Raw genomic sequence first — 18,836 nt, forward strand, 5'->3', positions numbered from 1 at the left:
TTTTTTTTTTCACTCATATCTGATTCGCTTGTATTGCCAACCCAATTGTTTTTTTTTTTTTTTTTTTTTTGGTTCTTTCTTCACGAAATCACACCCATACATTCATGTCATCACACCGGATAATAATCGATCATGTTCGCAGTTGGTTTACTCTTCTTAAATTGATCGTTCATGTAGTAGTTAAATTTATTTTTCTTGAATTGATCGATCGTTCCTATGTACAATGTTAAAAACAAGGGTTAATTACAATTAATCCCCTTAAGGTATACCTCAATTTTCACTGAATCTCCTTACCTTTAATTTGCTCACTTAACCCCCTTTAGGACAAAATTACTCTTCCATTATTGACTTTTCATTTACCTTGTTTCTTCTCTTTTATTTCTTTTTCTCTTTCTTCTCTCTTTCATCCTCCCCAATAGAAAACTCCATCTCAACGGAAATTTTTATTTTGAGTTTGTAATTGCATTTCTGGGTGAAGGTTTAAAAAGTATCAAAAACTAATTTTTATTTTTTCTATGATGCCATGTATTACAAATTTCAATTGATGATTATTAATCAGGTCACAATTTCATCTTATGATATTTTCTTGAGAATAATATGAGAAACTAGACAGGAAAGAGAAAAAACCAAAATTAAAAGAATTGAGAGGCTAAAAAAATTGTATTTTAGGAAAGTGATTTGATACTTTTTTAATCACTTAAGGAGGAGATAAATCTCTAGAATTCCTCTTTTTAATTTCAATCATTAAGATGAAAACTTTTGTGAAAAAGAGGAAAAATTAAAGAAAGAAGAAAGAGGCAAAGAAAATAAAAGAGCACAAAAGGGGAAAGGAAAAAAAATAAAAGAGAAAAATAAGAGTTTAGAATAATAGAGGGACAATTTTGTCCAATGGGGGATAAAGTGAGACAAAAAAATGATTAGGGGGCAAAATGAAAAATGAGGTATACTTTGAGGGGGTTAATTGTGATAAACCCTAAAAACAATTTCCTTGTTCCTAGTATTCTGGGAAGATGGACGGTATTATATGCCCTTGGAACCCGTAAGTATAGGATCAAAAGGAGTTACTCGGTCTCTCCACCTCACCATGCATTCCGCTATGTATCCAATCCTTCCCTTTTCTTTTCTTCTCTTTTCTTTTCTTTCTTATTCGCAACGGACAACCATTGAGCACGTGGAGGAAGCTGCCTCTCTGAGTGTTCAATTGTTTCTTTGTACACAGGAGCTTGCTGCAGAATGCCACCGTGAATCTCTCTCTGTATGCTCTTTCTGGTTGTTATTCCTCGAACCCAGGAAACAAAAGAAAGAATGTCGTCTTTCTTCTATACACTCTAGAAATGCTAGCTTCAGAAATTGGATGTTCTTGGCAGGGTTTTCCTGAAAAAATTGTTTTTCTTCTTCTTTTTTTTTTTTTTTTTTTAAACCAGCTTAATTGAAAGATCAATCAATCAATAGCCATGATTCATCTTCTATATTAAAGTTGAATAACACACATAATTGATTGATGAAAATGTACGTGCATGGCATATAGTAGATAATTATGTTGCCAGGTAATCCGTCGTGAGAAATTCAGATCGACCTGTATTGATCCGTGGTGGAAATATGGCAACGTTGTCTAGCCAACCATCTAAGAAGGCAATTCGCAACAGCTCCGCCGGAGGGGGTGGGGGTTCTTCTTCTTCTTCTGCCTCCTCTCAGGGCAATCGCAATTCAAGTGGACAAACTGTCAAATTCGCCAGGCGAACTTCAAGTGGTCGTTATGTGAGCCTTTCTAGGGAAGACCTGGATATGTCAGGAGAATTCTCTGCTGATTACATGAACTACACAGTCCACATTCCCCCTACACCTGACAACCAACCAATGGACGCATCAACGACACCGTCAGTGGCTGCAAAAGCCGAGGAGCAATACGTCTCCAATTCACTCTTTACTGGGGGTTTCAACAGCGTCACGCGGGCCCACCTAATGGATAAGGTCATAGAGTCAAAAGTAAGCCATCCTCAAATGGCAGGATCCAAAGGCTCGTCCTGCGCCATGCCTGCTTGCGATGGCAAGGTTATGAAGGATGAAAGAGGAAATGACATAACTCCTTGCGAATGCAGGTATATAATCAAGAAGAAAAATGACAAATGTCCAAAGTAGCAGCGTATGCATGGATCATTGCGTGCGGTACATAATTAAAATTACACATGTTTGTTGCTTTCAGGTTCAAGATTTGTAGGGATTGCTACATGGACGCCCACAAAGAAAGAGGTTTATGTCCAGGGTGCAAGGAGCCGTACAAAGTTGGGGATTATGAAGATGAGGTACCAGATTTTTCCGGTGGAGCTTTGTCGCTGCCTGCCCCGGATGACCCCAAAGCAGATCGCCGCATGTCCATGATGAAGAGAAATCAAAACGGAGAGTTCGATCACAATAAGTGGCTTTTTGAGACCCAGGGCACGTATGGTTACGGAAATGCGTATTGGCCTCAAGAAGATGGATATGGTGATGACCATGGCGATGGAATGCAAAGAGGTATGTTGGATCCGTCCGACAAACCTTGGAGGCCTCTGAGCCGGAGGTTGCCAATTCCGCAAGGCATTATTAGCCCATACAGGTTGGTTGGGTGTCATTTGCAGCATTGAGCTTACGTACAATAATTAACATTACGGACTTTATATGATATGATATGATGTTCCGAGTATATATTCCTATTATTATTATTATTATTTTCGTATTACGCAATCAGTCATATTTAAGTTTCTAGTGTAACTTCAACCATCATAATCTCAGAATGTTTTCTTTAAAAAGTAATATTGCATGGAGGCCAGACCGCTAACTGTGTAAACCACCGCACAGTTGGTACAAACATATATTCTCTGATTTGATTCAAGTCAGTAATGGAGAAATTTTAAAAAGATCATCATTAATTTTGACCACCTGATCAGGCTGCTGATTGCGGTTCGGCTAGTGATTTTGGCCTTTTTCCTAACCTGGAGGTTGAGACATCCAAACGACGAGGCCATCTGGTTGTGGGCGATGTCCGTCACGTGCGAGGTCTGGTTTGCCTTCTCCTGGATTTTGGATCAACTTCCCAAGCTGTGTCCTGTCAACCGCTCTACAGACCTGGAGGTTTTACGCGATAAATTCGATCTGCCGTCGCCCTCCAATCCTACCGGTCGCTCTGACTTGCCCGGAGTGGACTTATTTGTCTCCACGGCCGATCCAGAGAAAGAGCCGCCCCTCGTCACCGCCAACACCATATTATCTATCCTGGCTGCTGATTACCCTGTGGAGAAAGTTGCCTGTTATGTTTCAGATGATGGCGGTGCTCTCCTCACATTTGAGGCAATGGCCGAGGCTGCCAGCTTTGCCGATTTATGGGTTCCATTTTGTAAGAAACACGACATTGAGCCTAGGAACCCAGAAACCTATTTCAGCTTGAAGGGTGACCCAACCAAGAACAAGAAGAGATCCGATTTTGTCAAGGACCGGAGAAGGGTTAAGAGGGAATATGATGAATTGAAGGTAAGGATCAATGGATTGCCCGATTCCATAAGGAGAAGATCCGATGCCTTCAATGCCAGAGAGGAAATGAAGATGCTAAAGCACTTGAGAGAGGGTGGGGCGGATCCCCTAGAGCCTGTTAAGCTCCAAAAGGCCACTTGGATGGCTGATGGCACCCATTGGCCTGGTACTTGGGCTGTTCCTAGTAGCGATCATGCTAAAGGTGATCATGCAGGAATCCTGCAGGTAACTTCCTATGTCAAATTTCTCTAGTATGTAACCGATTAATGTGCTAAATCCCACTAATCAAACAGTATATGGCCTTGCCCCAAGTAATCAAACAGTATGGCGGTTGCAGGTAATGCTGAAGCCTCCCAGTAGTGATCCGCTGATGGGAGACTCTGAAGGCAAAATCCTAGATTTTTCAGACGTGGACATCCGGTTACCCATGTTTGTGTATGTCTCCCGAGAGAAGCGACCGGGGTATGATCATAACAAGAAAGCTGGAGCCATGAATGCTTTGGTTCGAGCATCAGCCATACTCTCTAATGGACCATTCATTCTCAACCTAGATTGCGACCACTATTTCCATAATTGCAAGGCTATTCGGGAGGGGATGTGCTTCATGATGGATAGGGGAGGTGAAGACATCTGCTATATACAATTTCCTCAAAGATTTGAAGGAATTGATCCATCTGATCGTTATGCAAATCACAACACAGTATTTTTTGATGGTAATATGCGTGCACTCGATGGCCTACAGGTGGTTATTCTCTCCTACATCCGTTCTGTCATATCGTTTCATTTATGTTTTTTTTTTTTTTTTTTTTAAATATAAATAAAACATGCAGTGGTTAGCATTTATAGAGAATCCCAAAGATTTGTGTACTGCAAATGATGATCCCTATCCCATTGTCACCAATTACACATGTCCCATGCATTTAGGGACCTGTTTATGTGGGCACCGGTTGCATGTTTAGGCGGTTCGCACTCTATGGTTTTGATCCCCCTCAACAATTTAGCACGATGAGGCAAAAGGGTAGTGAGACCCAAGCCCTGAAGGCCACTGACTTCGATCCTGATCTTGACGTCAATTTGTTGCCCAAACGTTTTGGAAATTCAACAATGCTTGCTGAATCTATACCTGTTGCTGAATTCCAAGGCCGCCCGATTGCTGATCATCCTGCTGTCAAGTTCGGAAGACCACCTGGTGCTCTCAGAGTTCCCCGTGAACCACTTGATGCTGCTACTGTGGCTGAAGCTGTATCTGTAATTTCCTGTTGGTAAGTTTTCTTCAATATAGATCAATACTGCTGAATACATGCGCGGCTATCCTAAATTGGTTTCTCAAGTTAGCAAAACTAAAACGAATCAATATAGATGGCATCAAATATAATAGTAGTGCTAGTGACATTCAATATCCAAATCTGAAGGAACGCAAATGGCAACCATATTTCAGTGTGCTGTGTCCAATTAGTAGACATGCATAGAACAATAAAAAAAACAATGCGAAATTGAGAATTCAAACATGATGATAGGTTATATGATATCCTCTTGCGACACACTCCAGTTGTGTCTTACCCTCCTCTTATTCGTTCTCTAGGTATGAAGATAAGACAGAGTGGGGTGATCGGGTTGGTTGGATTTATGGCTCAGTCACAGAGGATGTGGTCACAGGCTACCGCATGCACAACCGCGGTTGGCGCTCCGTGTACTGCATCACCAAGCGTGATGCGTTCCGCGGATCGGCTCCAATTAATCTTACAGATAGGCTCCATCAGGTCCTCCGCTGGGCTACAGGCTCAGTGGAGATTTTCTTTTCTAGGAACAATGCCTTCCTGGCTTCCCGTCGCTTGAAGTTACTCCAGCGCCTAGCTTATCTCAATGTCGGCATCTATCCTTTCACCTCTCTGTTCCTTATTGTCTACTGTTTCCTTCCTGCCCTCTCACTCCTTTCCGGCCACTTCATCGTGAAAAACTTAAACGTGGTTTTCTTGGTCTATTTGCTGATTATAACCATATGCCTGATCTCATTGGCAATCTTGGAAGTAAAATGGTCTGGAATAGGATTAGAGGATTGGTGGAGAAACGAGCAGTTCTGGCTCATCGGTGGAACCAGTGCCCACTTGGCTGCAGTGGTGCAAGGTCTCCTCAAAGTGATTGCAGGGATCGAGATATCTTTCACACTTACTTCCAAGTCTGCTGGAGAGGACAATGATGATATCTATGCAGATTTGTACTTGGTGAAATGGACTTCTTTGATGATTCCACCTATTGTGATCGGGATGGTGAACATAATAGCAATGGTAGTGGCATTTTCAAGGACAATTTATAGCGCAGAACCCCAGTGGAGCAAGTTCATTGGCGGAGCCTTCTTCAGCTTTTGGGTTCTAGCTCACTTGTATCCTTTTGCAAAAGGCTTGATGGGAAGGAGAAGGAAGACACCCACAATTGTGTTTGTGTGGTCGGGACTTATTGCCATCACGCTCTCACTACTATGGATTGCCATTAATCCACCTAAGGCTAGCACAAATTCAGGGGGAGGAGGAGGAGGAGGAGGTTTTCAATTTCCATGAAAAGCACGTACTGGTACATGCACCAAAAACCTTGTACCACTACAGGTCACCGCTACTTCTAATTTGATTTATACAAAAGCTGCGAGATTCTTGCGCTTGAAATATAACATCGATCGCCCCCATTCCCAAAATCCGGGATTTATTGGATGGCATCCGGGAAGTAATTCATACGACAGATGTAAACCGTACCCCAACTGCTGCAAAAGTAAAGCCGTCAAGGGACGGCTCAGTAGGATTAGAAATTATATCGTGGAGTGATTAAAGTCCAACGTCCTTTTCCTTCCCCGCTAACCACCCCACTTCTCAGTTCTCCTCCACCTCCAGCCCCAACAAACCCCTCTCTCTCTTTTTTTTTTTTCCTTTTTTCCGTATTTCGATCTTTTGATAGAGAATACTTACTATAAAACTGACAAATATACAATTTAGCATCTTCGTTAGGTAACTGTACTCTGCTGTAAGCGTTGCCTGGCGCTCCCGGCATGCTTTGTGCTGCAAGGAAGCAAGTCCTTGGCTATAGTTGCAACTGAAAACTCGAAATTAATGGAGTACTTGCAAAAATTGAGCATAGCAAGTATCATATCATACCATATCAAGTACTTCTTTCCTCAGTAATTGTATCAGTCATACTTCCCATCGAACTAGTAGAAATATATTTTGCAAACAAGGGGACCATGCACTAGACCTTCAAACCAAGGGAGTTAATTTAAAGAACATAAATTCAGATAGAAATACTCAAATCTTCGAAGAAAAATGATAGCAAGCATGTATGTTTGGCAACGAAAATGTACAGGTCCAACTAAAGGAAACACATGAACCGGACAGCAAAGAGAAGGGTCGGAAAAGTGAATCATACTGAACCTACAGTAAGTAGATAGCATCTACACAAACGATAATTCAGCCGCAAAGCTTACGTTAAACAGCAGCAAGTGTTTTCTTTTTTCTTAAGACAAAAAAAAAAAAAAAAAAAAAAAAAACTTTAAGCTTCATTGTGAGCTTGCAGTACAAAGTCAAACTTTCATTGCAAATTTGACATCCGTAGCTCCATTTCCCCCAACAATCTCTCCTTCTCTCTGTGTCTTCAGATAACCAGACAGAGCAAATGGAGCTCAATGTACCTTTTCCAAATTCTAGGTGTCTGACTGCTCAAATGGTACTCGCACAAACAACTGGCCATGTAAGGTAACCACAGCAGATGTCTGATGAGGATCTATCCTGGATGGTAAGCTGACTACCTGGTAAAGGAACAACTTTATCTGTCACATTATTCCATGCATCAAGCACACATAACAAAAGCAAAATTTTATTCTGTAGACATGCTGCTACTAGCCCAGTGAAATGTCCTATCAGCAGATAAACATTGACACACTGGCTCACTCATCAGTTCCCTGCTACCCGAACGCACATTAGAGAGAGAAGGGTAATTTGGTCTCACCAGATTTTGCAGAAACACCCAACTATACATGCACTGTTATCAAATGAATTCAACCCGTGCACTATTTATACAGCAATAATGAGGTTTAATCTTACGAATAATCATGAAACACACGTAAATAACCTTTTTGAATGGAGTGACTCCCCAAGGATTATCCAGCTGTTCTGGCTGACCAGATATAACTAAGCGGCCTGCAGGATCAGATTGCACCCGCACCTGATTTTAATCAAGAATAAGCCCATCTAATACAGTGCAAGCTCAAAAAGGTAACTGAAGCACTATGAATTGCAAACCATCAAACAGGTAGGTAGTTCATAATCAGCCTCAAATTTTGAACCCCCTGAAGACCGATAATCGTCAGCTACAACTGCCTCAATAAAAATATAAAACCACCGGAATGGATAGTTTTCCAGGCTACAGTACAAGGGCGAAAAGGTTTTCATATGAGAGCAAAACTAAAATGATCAAAAGATTGTTTGTTGGACTCTATATACTACATATGAAATTTAGAGATGAGAGTTTCATTTAAGGCTGGCTGCACTCATGAAAGATGTGAAAAATAATAGGCAACCAGCACAGCATGAGAAAAAAATTGAGCAAGTAAATATTCCTATATCAACTCAGATAACTGCTAATTTTATTACTATTTTGTGGGCCAACATTAAGTTTGTAAATCTTGTCAACGTCAGATGTCATGCACTACACTTCTGAGACAATAAAAAAAATCACTTTCGCAGAACACAATGCTTCTAAGTAAGTGAATTCTAATAACTAGTATTTAGCAGAAGATCCACAAAAGTGAGCATAGCAGTATGCAAATAAGCAACAGAAACACACTCTCAAGAAGCCAAGAAAAGGAGTTTTAACCCAGTCACAAAAGGAAAACATCTCATACTACTCTTTCATGCTCAATATTTTCTCTTTCATCAACTGACCAGCCATTCTAGATGACATTTCAAATACAGGCCCCTGACCGGGAAGTCATACTTTCTGGAACACAAATGGCAAAAAGTAGCAATAGATTTTCCTACAGAGAGAGACGGCACATGTTTCTTCAATTACCTCTTCGCGCAAAAGCCCAGGAACTAAAGCATATACTTCAAAGCAGTCTTTCTGTACAATCAATGTTACAAAAAAGTTAAATTTTCATGCATGAGATACTCCAGAATACCTGATATAAGAGGCCAAACAAGAGTTTCAAGAAAAAACTTACTGTTCTCTGTACATTAATCTTCACCCAGTCGGCCGGGTTACCAATATCTACCACCATTGTATCCAGTCTAATGCCCCCCAAAAAAAAAAAAAAAAAAAAAACATAAATCTCGAGCTGAAGGAATGTAACTTGATCTGTTGATCACAAGCTAAAGTGCTATTTCACTACGGACAAATATCAACTACCGATATCCAGTCTATGCCCAATACAACAGAACATGTAAACCTTAACCGGGATAAGAAATTAACTTGAAAAGTTCAAATTTTTGCTTAAAAAGAACTGATTAAGATAAGAAAGACACTTCTCAGAATAAATCATTACTGCACAAAGAGGCCTAATTGTTTCTAGCAAAAGTGGGCAAAACTTTCTATGTATTACTCCAGTTCTTCTTCCTTTGAAATCTTTAAAATGATTTACATCAAGGTCAGTCACAAGGTTTTCAGAAATAGTCGTGTCGGAAAATAATTGTTCAACAGAACTTGAAGCATCTAAGAAGTAAGGTGTTATTTTCACAGGATCTCAAATTACAGATTTTTTAAATGATAAGCACTTAGATTTCAGACAAATGAAAACTGAGTTTTTAAGTTCCTCCCACGATAAGATTTGCTGCAGAGTTTCCAGAATAATCCCATATTACAAGAGAGGCAAAGATAACCATTGGAAACAAAAACATACTTGTTATGTTTGGATAGGAGATTGTTTAGAAAAGAATTTGGAATAACAGTGTAGGACCTATGAATTAGCCAACATTTTCACAAATTTTACAGAAACAGAAGCTCTTGTTTTCATATTCATTCCTTCTCTTAAATCTGCATCTACTCCCACAACCTTTTCTCCAAAATGTAAGTGAGAAAGACTGACAGACACAGGCAATAAGCCAAGATGCTAGACTACTCATTCAGATTGGCCTTTTCTTTCTCTCTCCAACTCATATTACATGACTAAAAAAAACACCATTATAGTTAATAACAAGATAATATTCACTTTTAACAGGTAATCACTAGTGACCAAGAAAATACACAAAAAATCAGATTACAGATTATCTACTAACTTTAACACCTCAGTTCTTCATCAAATGAATTGAACACTGCTAAAAAGCAAAGGATGCAGTTTGTCGCTTGTATCTTTAGTGAGGGTAAAATAAGCAAGACTGAGTCTATGGACTTTCTTCAATACCTTTCTGTCACCACCACCAAAGCAGATACAACATAAGATCTTTGAAATTACCAAAATACCAGTATGTCTCTATTTAAAAAATGGGGAAGTAACTAGTACTTTGCCAACTAAAGAAAAGAAACCATAGAACAAGATAAAGAATAACTCTCTCTGAAATGTTAACATCTTCCAACTCCAATTCTAATTCTTCTCCTATAATAATGCATCCCACTCCTTTTCGGACATGAAGTCACCTCGTCTGTTCACTGGTAACTGGCCTTACTCCAGAAGAAGGAAGAAAAACTATCATTTAACAGCATTACACGATATAACAAGTACGCTTCTCTAGTCACCAAAAAAAAAAGAGCACATGGATCCAGAGCTCTTAACTGTGGTTTCGATACTTTCATGCTTGCACCATGGAGAGGATGATCAACAGGAGACGCCTTTTTACGTTTTAGCAGACCTTCATTAGAGAAGCAAATGAAAATTAAAACAACCAGAGCAAAGAATTCAACATTACTGACTAGAAAGGAAACTAACACTTCAGTTATATTCTTACCAACGCTTTTCAGCTGCTTTTCATGCTTTGGTGTTGAAACCAAATTTTTGTCCTACAAATCACAGACCCAGCATAAAGGAAAAAGCACAATGAACAAACAACCATACACTACAAGAAACAAGTGTATATGTATTTTATGGCACAAAAGTTTACCCTTACACTCACCTTGATAATCGGATCTCCAACCTCTCCATTGCCAAGGAGACGCTGACTGTGCCAACCCTGCATAGCACGAGCTGCAGCATCCCTTCTTGCTCTTCCTGATCCTGATGATTGACTGGTACCTGCCTGCAAATGAAAATTTCCTTAGTTATGAACGTATGCATTGTGAAGAGATTGGTTTGGTGAGGACATAGTTGGCAGAACACAAAACAGAATGAGGAAGCTAAAGTTAGAGCCATTTAAGAAGATGACACCAGCAATTACTGGCGTAAAAAAGGTTAAAGGCGTTAGTTTCGGCTATAAAGGATGGATATGGAAGTCAAAACAATATTTCAACAAATTCAAATCCGTGACTTGCAAATGTCAATCTTCCAGCTTTGTTCTTCTAACTTTACAATAGCAATTCTTGATCTGATTAACTTCTACCACTAACAAGATTGTACATGTCAACTACCTGATTGCCAGCGCCGGATGGTTCTACAAAGGAAGCATCAGTAAAAGGAAGTTCACCACAGCGCATTTTGTGCTTTTCATACTCCAGTAGTGCCTGCAGTAGCAACAAATAACAATTTCAAAATGAAACAGAAACAAGTAAACATATGAAAGAAATATTGTAAGAAAAGTAAGGATGTGTTAATTCATGGAAAGGGTAAGGGATGTCAGTATGGGCATTTGATTTAGGCAAAAGAGAAACCCAGCAATTAGGTTAACCATAAAGTTCATTTCAAGTGTTTGGATGTATTTTTTTTGGCATGTATGGGAATTAGGCCCATGTATGATGAGCACAGATGCTCATGGTCCATTACCATATCAAACCAGCAATTACTGTTTTCATTTGACACTTTTTGCTATCCCACTGTAAGTCCTCTTTACGAGATTTTGGAAACTTAAAATCAACAGCTTCCATCCTTTTTGCCTTTCTTTCAAACTTATCTATTTGCTTCTAATGCAAGTTGTTACTATAAGATACACGCGAGATGAGACATGGCATTCAGATACACACTAGATGAGGGTATTTTATTTGACCATTTTTCAGCTCTCATTACCTGTTTGTCCTCATCCAAAAATTCAGATAACTGGGATTGGAATAGGATATCCAATCTTCAATTCCCATTACCATAAACTAAAGGCATTATATATGTACAGTAAAAGTAACATCAAACAAGAATGAAAAACTAAATGAAACATGAAAAAGAAAGAAAGTGTACATTAAAATAAAAAACTAAACGAAGCCAGAAATATGACTATTCCACACTTTAGCTATTTTCCCGGAGTAAAGCTTCCATCCCCATCCTTGTGGATTCCTAGCTGGCCTTCATGTCAAGACCATACTAGTTAATGAACACATATGCTAATTTAAGGGTTTATGGATTCTTAGCTGGCCTTCATGTCAAGACTATATTAGTTACTGGACGCATATGCTAATTTAATGGTGAGAAAAATAATCGGTCAAAAAAGCATGACTTGGCCAGTGAAGAACATACTCCATATTTTGGAGCTTATATTGCACAAGAAGAAGGATGAGTTAAATTTAGGATACTGCTCCTCTTCCATATACAGGCTTTCAGAGAACAAGAGAAATAACAAAGAATTAAAAGCAAGGAGATGAAGTAATCAACAACAACTATCCAAAATATCCTTTGCATTTTGGAGCCATAGAGCTAGTCCCTGCTTGGCTGTTCTACAAAATTCTTGTAGTCCTGACAATTCTTCGGTACCAGCTTACCTATCAGGCGGCAAATTGTTAACTACACTAGATACCTAAAAAATCTTATAACGTCAAGAATAAATGAAAAATCAGTCAACTAATCTTTACCTTCTCATAGAAACCTCGAAATGTCCAGGAAACTGTCGTACAGGTCCTGCACAATTATAAAAGAAAATGCTGGATTCTCTTACCAAAACAACCACAAACAAAATGAACATAACAAAAACACATCATGAGGGAAAAATTATATAAGTCATGCAAAGAGACCATCATTGAGAAACCTATATCTATTTCATATACTGCGTAATCAAATTATATATCGCAAAGGTATAAATACAATCCTCAGTATAAGTTTCTCAACCTATTAAAGAAATGCTCAATTCTGGTGTAACAAAATATCTAACACACAATAAAAAACCAGGAGAAATAACCACAAACTCTGCCACCCATGCTGCAATTTTCAGAGGTCTATTTGTCATCCCTTTTTTTTGTTTTACACCCTCCAGAAAAAATTATAATTGGCTGAATCTGCAATCTCTGACAAGAAAGTGGGATTCAATTTCAAGTATACTGAAAGCTATCCATAAAAGCCTATATCACCCCTTTTCAATTTTTTTTAATTTACAATAACCTTCTTTCAAGTGAACTTGCACTATAAAATATTACCATTTATCCACTATAATGATCTGTAAAGACAAAATCTGAAACTACCCCGTTGTGACACAGACAGATTTATTCCACACTGGAAAAGTTGGAATGGTTTGAGTGATTCATAAGACTTATTTGCTTGCGACTAAGTACTGGCTTCAGGATTCTTAGTCAGACATTAAACTTGTCACAGCATCTATCAAATGCAGACCAAGTTAAGATCAGCAAGCCTAACAAGTACAAATGAAACTTGAATGGTAATAACAAGTGGAGTTGGAAGATAGGAAGGAAAAGAGCATATGCTTGAACAAGTAGAGGCAATATTAAATGGAAATAACAAAAATTGAATGTTGATGCAAATGATGATCTGAATTCAGAACACAAGGAGGAACAAATACTTTGAAGATAAGGCTTGTTACAGAGAAAATAAAGGAGAGGTTATGAAATCTTTTGAATATTATTCAAGCTATTGGAATAAAAGCATCAAAACACAATAAAGACATAGCGAGCTAGATACACAGTGACAATTATAACCACATGTACCAAAGACCAATTTCAACAGAGATAGTCAACAATTCATGGACGATAACTCGTACACTTTCACCCAGGAATGAGCTCTTCTACCTATTGGGATGCATATACTGAAAAATTTTGTTTATCGCCTGTGCTGTGTGGGCCAAAAGACAGATGGGTGTTGAAGGCAATTCAAAGGTACAAAAAGTTGAGATGTGGACATAAACTTGGGAGAATCAACATAGAGCGACTTTGCTTACTAATCTTGAGGAGAAAGAGTACAAACACTTCCAAGTAAATTCATAAAAATAATATGTTAGCAAAAGAATGCACATGAGAATAGCTTTAGAGGCAATTAAAGACTAGGAAAAGCAAACTGTAATCTTAAAATCCGAATATGTGGATAATCTCTTAATACTTTTAGGAAATTGAGGATAGTAATAATGGGACAACTGCCTCTGGTCTAACCCTACTGATATTTAATAAGATTTCATTGTTGCAAACAGGAAAAAAAAAACTGGGAGAACAATCAAAGGATGGCCACAGTAAAAGAGCAAACATTTGTGGTAAGACAAATATTTAGGAGGTCAACTACTCACCATTAATTGGCCAAGGCTTATAAATAATTGAGGATTGGGGGCAAGCAAACGATTTTAGGAGATAAGAATGAAGCAGAGTGGCACAAAAATTTAGGGCCTTCAGTGTTCCAATGGCTCTGATGAACAAGCCTAAAGGAACTTTTGATGAACATAAAGAATACAGAGGCAAGAATATCAAATTGACACACACGCAAATCAACTATTTCCCCCATTCCTCTTCCCATTTCTTTAAAAATTAAATTTTTCAGTACACATTTTACTTATTACGAATAACACAATTAGATTATTGCTGAGTAGGTTAAAGTTCAATCAGAATTTTGTTTCCTAGTTATCTTAAAAGTTGTATTAAACTTAGCATGCCTTACTTTGGAGGATTAAAAGATTCTCCAACTTGCCGCCACAGCTTGCAAGCAGTCACCTGCAATCCCAAAAAAAGAGACACCATTGATAATGTAGTCATCTTACCGATGGGAACTAACTTGAGCTGAAAATGCTGCTAAAGTTTCAGGTAGCAAAACCATATGATACATTTATTTTAACTCCTCAAGAGTGAAGAAACTCTGAACTAAAGAAATGTCAAGAAATATGGTCTATAGTATCAAAGCTTTAAGCAATAAAGGATAAGCTGTTTGAAACAGGAACAAGTCGGAAAAAAAGCCCAGCATAACATACTTTTCATACATGTTATACATGCATAATCATGTAATATGTATCACAAAACCATTCCAACTATCCCTCCTAAAACATGTAGATAGAATATTATACTTGGCATTCAAAGTTGGTTTAGGGGTGATCATATCACAAGTTCGATGTTCTAACCACCCGTTCGCACTCAAATAGGCAATAGCAATAGTTTCAACCAAAATGATAATGGGTTTTGGTTGAAACCCGCTCAATGATAATTAATTGTTTGTTATAGGAATGTGTTTAGAATTAACTTGATTTTTTCCTGTTAGTTTTATCTATTTTTTGTTTTCCTCTTCTTCCTTTCTTCCTTGTCTTGCTTCAACAGTCTGATGACCACAAAATCAGCAGCAGACTTTGACGGACTCAATGAATCTGCCATTCAAACTTTTATTTGGCCGTCCTTCTTTTATTTTTATTTTATTTTTTACTTTTCTTGTTGTTTTTCCTTCTTCTTCATCTGTATTGGCACCTGCACCTCCGCTTGTGGCAGCACACAAGCTGCAGCCCTCAAGACATCCAACTCAGTTTCCTACCATTCAACCCAGTACTCCATAACACACCAGATCAGTCTCTTGAATCTCCACAAGTACTCAACCAGTTTTGATTTGCTCACAACAACTGCATTTGCAACAATTGAATCAAACTCAACCATAACTGTGATAGGTCTATCAACAGGTAGGGTGGGGAACAGGAGAGGGGAGGGTGGGGGACACGGATGAAGGAGAAAGGTGGGGAACAGGGGTGGTGTTTGGCAGAGGAAGGAAAGTGAACTTTTGTCAATTTTTGTTGCAAAATAATTTAAAAAAAGGCAGCAAGGAGAGGTTAACCAGACTAAAAGTGCCAAATTCACTTGGTCATCACAAAACCCCTAGAGTGGGTCACTGAAAGCAATAGATTTATTCCCATCACAATCACTATCATTAAACCAGCCTAGTGCCATTCCCCTCTATAAAACAGGTGGTAACTTTCACCAGAATGCATAAAAAACGTCTCAATTCTAATGTTACTACAAATCCGGGGTAATGACAGAACAGCAGCCTCCTCGAAAGAGTTAATTATATCGAAAAGGAGAAAAGTTTATGAGCATTCAAATTATTTACGCTTTTTCAGGAAATACTAGATGATGTTTTCCAGTAATTACCGAGATGCATTCAAACAACACTTATGTTCGGTGCCAATTCCTCTTGATAAGTGAAGTTTAAATAAAAGAATTAACCACAATCTTCTGCTTTAAGCATGTGTGCTTCATTCTCATCAAACTACGATGACTTTATTTTCCAAATGTTCAAACATCATGTGCATCAAAACACAATAAAACATGGAAGAAATTAAGCACAGACTCAACAAACCTGTTCATAGCCGCCAAGTTTGATTACAGCTCTCCATAATCTGCTTGTAAATGAATGAACAAAATAAGCCCAAAAGCACTGAAAGTCTGAAAACTACATGGAAACCCAAAAATTAGGAGAAATACTGACTTAAGGCAATTCAATGGCTCTCCATAGAACTTTGGTGGCTTGAATTCCAAGAACCTCTCTTTGTGGAAAGCTTCCAACTCTTTCATAAAGGCTGCTTGATTTTCCTCTGTTTCTGACTCATCCCCAAGGAAAGCATTTCTATCTGGTAGAAGCATATTAGAAGCTGTTTTCGTATCAGTGTCAGGTTGTACAATGGGTGGATTTTCAAATTCTCCCTCAACCTCATTGTTCAGTTCAACCTCCATCTCTGCTGAGGCACTACCAAATCCCTTGGTTTTTTCATCGTCCGTTGCCAACTCCAAACCAGGCATTTCTTTGCTCAAGCATTTCTCCTTGCTTTCATTCACCACAGTGATCAACTTTGCTTCCTCAGGTTCAACCGCTGAAGATGACCGTACACAAGTCAAACTCTTTTCCATGTCCATCTCCTTGGTTGCAGTTGTAATTGATGACTGAGCACCAGTAAACCCATCTTTCTGTTGTTGAGCCTTCTCGTGTTTGATTTCTAACTCCAAAGGTCTGTCGTCCAGGATCGCTGAATTCTGATCCTGGTTGGCACCATCCAGAACTTTTCCCTCAATCTTCTGACTCTGACCTTCAAAGTCAATTGTTTCAGTATCACATGGGAGTGGCCCACGTGCAGCACCAGGAGAATGCACACCATCATTTTCCTCAATAAGGTCAGCTGGGTCCTTGCTTTGGACGTCAACACTGTGGATATCAGGTTTGCCTAGCTCCTGCTCCAAGATTTCAGCTGAATTGTCACCACGGTCGCATGGAAGTAAGACTTCCTCCTTTATAACTTCCTCCGCATTTTGTATGTCATGGGATCGAGGAAAATCCTTCAAATTAACCTGAGGAGGCTGGTTCAAACCCATGTCATCATTACTCTTATTAGAGGCACCAATAATAGCATTCACCCCAGACTGTTGGTTTTCACGGGTATCATCAGTTGTAGAATCAGCCGCCATGAGTGAAACTTTGCTTCTGCAAAATCCCCATGTTATACAAAAGCTCAAAATGTAAAAAAGCCCAGACATGAAATAAACTCAGCAGTATAATAATTATACTGAAGTTATCGATTGAATACTACTCCACAGTATTTCGGTTTATTTAAACACCAAGAAGCAAAAAATGCGACACTCACTAGTTTTAATTTAAATAGCCCGATTCTTCTGTTATTTGCAGCAGCTAATTAGGTTTCAAAAACCATGCCAGTTGCCAGGCCAGCAGCGTCTTACTGAATAAACACCTATTCCGTCTCGTAGGTTATGCTTCTACGTCGTCCCAGGTGCGCGAACCGCCCGTCCTAAATTTCAAGAAATGTTCAATGCGCCAAGAAAAACAAAAAAAAAAAAATAATAATAAGAAAAAATAACTTGGGTAGCAAAGAAAGGCTTGGACTTGGAGGGGTTTAAACCCCTAAACTCGAGAGGGATTAAATTAACGAACCGGAAATTCTTGAGCTGTTCCGATAAGAAAAACCCTAACGCCGGCGATACGAAGAAATTTGTTCACACTATTTATGACGGAGAAATATTACTGAGAAGGGACCAGGTATTTCTTGTTTGTTCTCCGCAATACATTTCCGACTCTCAGGCTGTTGGCAACATGTTGGTGGTTGAAATCATAAAATGGCAAGCGGTGACTTTGGAGTGTTGATATTTTGCTGGGCAGCAATTTTTCACAGTTCTTCAGTACCCGGAAAGAGACAATTACTAAGGCAAGGATAGAAAAGGGTTAATCGAGAAAAGAATCAAAGATTGAGAACTTCCCCGCCTGTACGAGCCCACATCATAATAGTGATACTGCACACACTGCGATGGTCCAAGGGTGGGGATGTTGATACCGCAATTATTAAAACCAATCCGGCATCAACACGGCAGCAAGATCGGGTTGGCGGGTTAATGGTTCAACTGAACCGTTGGGTCACATTATGTAATAAAAAATAAAACATAATTAAATAAACATATAAATTATAATATAAGTACATAAATTCTTAAATGTTAATAAACCATAACCCATTTCATATTTCACAGTTCATACACACAACCCATACCCATACGTATTTCTTAGTTTATGAATTCATATTGATATGATATACAAACATAAATGATAAATTTAAGTGTCAAAGAAAGAAAGAAACCCTAATTTTCAAATTCGTTTTCAATTTTTTTCATCTAATTGTCAAAAAGATGACAATGCTGATGTTGGTGTGATTAGTCAAATTAAAAAATTGGATAAAAAAGTAATTCAAAAAAAGAATTTCTAAAATCCGTCGGGTTTAGCAGGTCACTTATACCAACATGAGTGCAGATTTAGGATTAATTTTATAAAAATTCTAAAAATGGATTAATTTGAGGTTATATTTTGACTAGGGATACAAACGAGTCGAGTCGAGTCAAATTTTGGCCTAATCGAACCGTGCCTTGACATATTTTTATTGAACTTGAACTTGAACTCGAGCTTGACGAGCTGATAATTTAAAGCTCGAGCTCGAGCTCGAAAAAATAAAAAATAATTATTTTAATTTTTTTTTAAAAATAAAAAATAATTTCTTTAATTTTTTTAAAAAGTAAAATAATATTTTTTCTTAATAAATAATAAAATATTAAGG

The 18,836-nt window shown here is 38.5% G+C and overlaps 2 protein-coding genes across 3 annotated transcripts; one reads left to right on the top strand and one right to left on the bottom strand.

Annotated features, from left to right (window-relative positions):
- Positions 1 to 1,599: 1,599 nt before the first annotated feature.
- LOC113708972 (cellulose synthase-like protein D4) lies at positions 1,600 to 6,193 on the top strand. The gene is made up of 6 exons (XM_072065151.1): positions 1,600 to 2,099; positions 2,204 to 2,596; positions 2,928 to 3,732; positions 3,845 to 4,249; positions 4,432 to 4,769; positions 5,090 to 6,193. Exons 1-6 carry the CDS (start codon positions 1,600 to 1,602, stop codon positions 6,060 to 6,062), a joined length of 3,414 nt encoding a protein of 1,137 aa, XP_071921252.1. The 3' UTR covers positions 6,063 to 6,193.
- A 586-nt stretch (positions 6,194 to 6,779) lies between these two features.
- Positions 6,780 to 18,109, bottom strand: LOC113708974 (AT-rich interactive domain-containing protein 6-like). Of its 2 annotated transcripts, XM_072065152.1 has the most exons (14): positions 17,672 to 18,106; positions 17,367 to 17,528; positions 16,220 to 17,206; positions 16,091 to 16,130; positions 14,420 to 14,472; positions 12,403 to 12,448; positions 11,041 to 11,133; positions 10,590 to 10,712; positions 10,425 to 10,476; positions 10,253 to 10,328; positions 8,708 to 8,774; positions 8,557 to 8,607; positions 7,618 to 7,710; positions 6,780 to 7,294 (listed from the first exon to the last, which is right to left on the bottom strand). In XM_072065152.1, the coding sequence occupies exons 3-14, from the start codon at positions 17,188 to 17,190 to the stop codon at positions 7,190 to 7,192; spliced, it is 1,770 nt and encodes a 589-aa protein (XP_071921253.1). In that variant the 5' UTR covers positions 17,191 to 17,206; positions 17,367 to 17,528; positions 17,672 to 18,106; the 3' UTR covers positions 6,780 to 7,189. The 2 variants fall into 2 exon arrangements, 1 of the variants encoding a protein (XP_071921253.1); XR_011821137.1 differs by lacking the exons at positions 8,557 to 8,607; positions 8,708 to 8,774 and having other exon boundaries at positions 17,672 to 18,109.
- Between the last annotated feature and the right edge of the window lie 727 nt (positions 18,110 to 18,836).

This window comes from Coffea arabica, chromosome 9c (assembly GCF_036785885.1).
Source record: "Coffea arabica cultivar ET-39 chromosome 9c, Coffea Arabica ET-39 HiFi, whole genome shotgun sequence".
Lineage (NCBI taxonomy): Eukaryota > Viridiplantae > Streptophyta > Magnoliopsida > Gentianales > Rubiaceae > Coffea > Coffea arabica.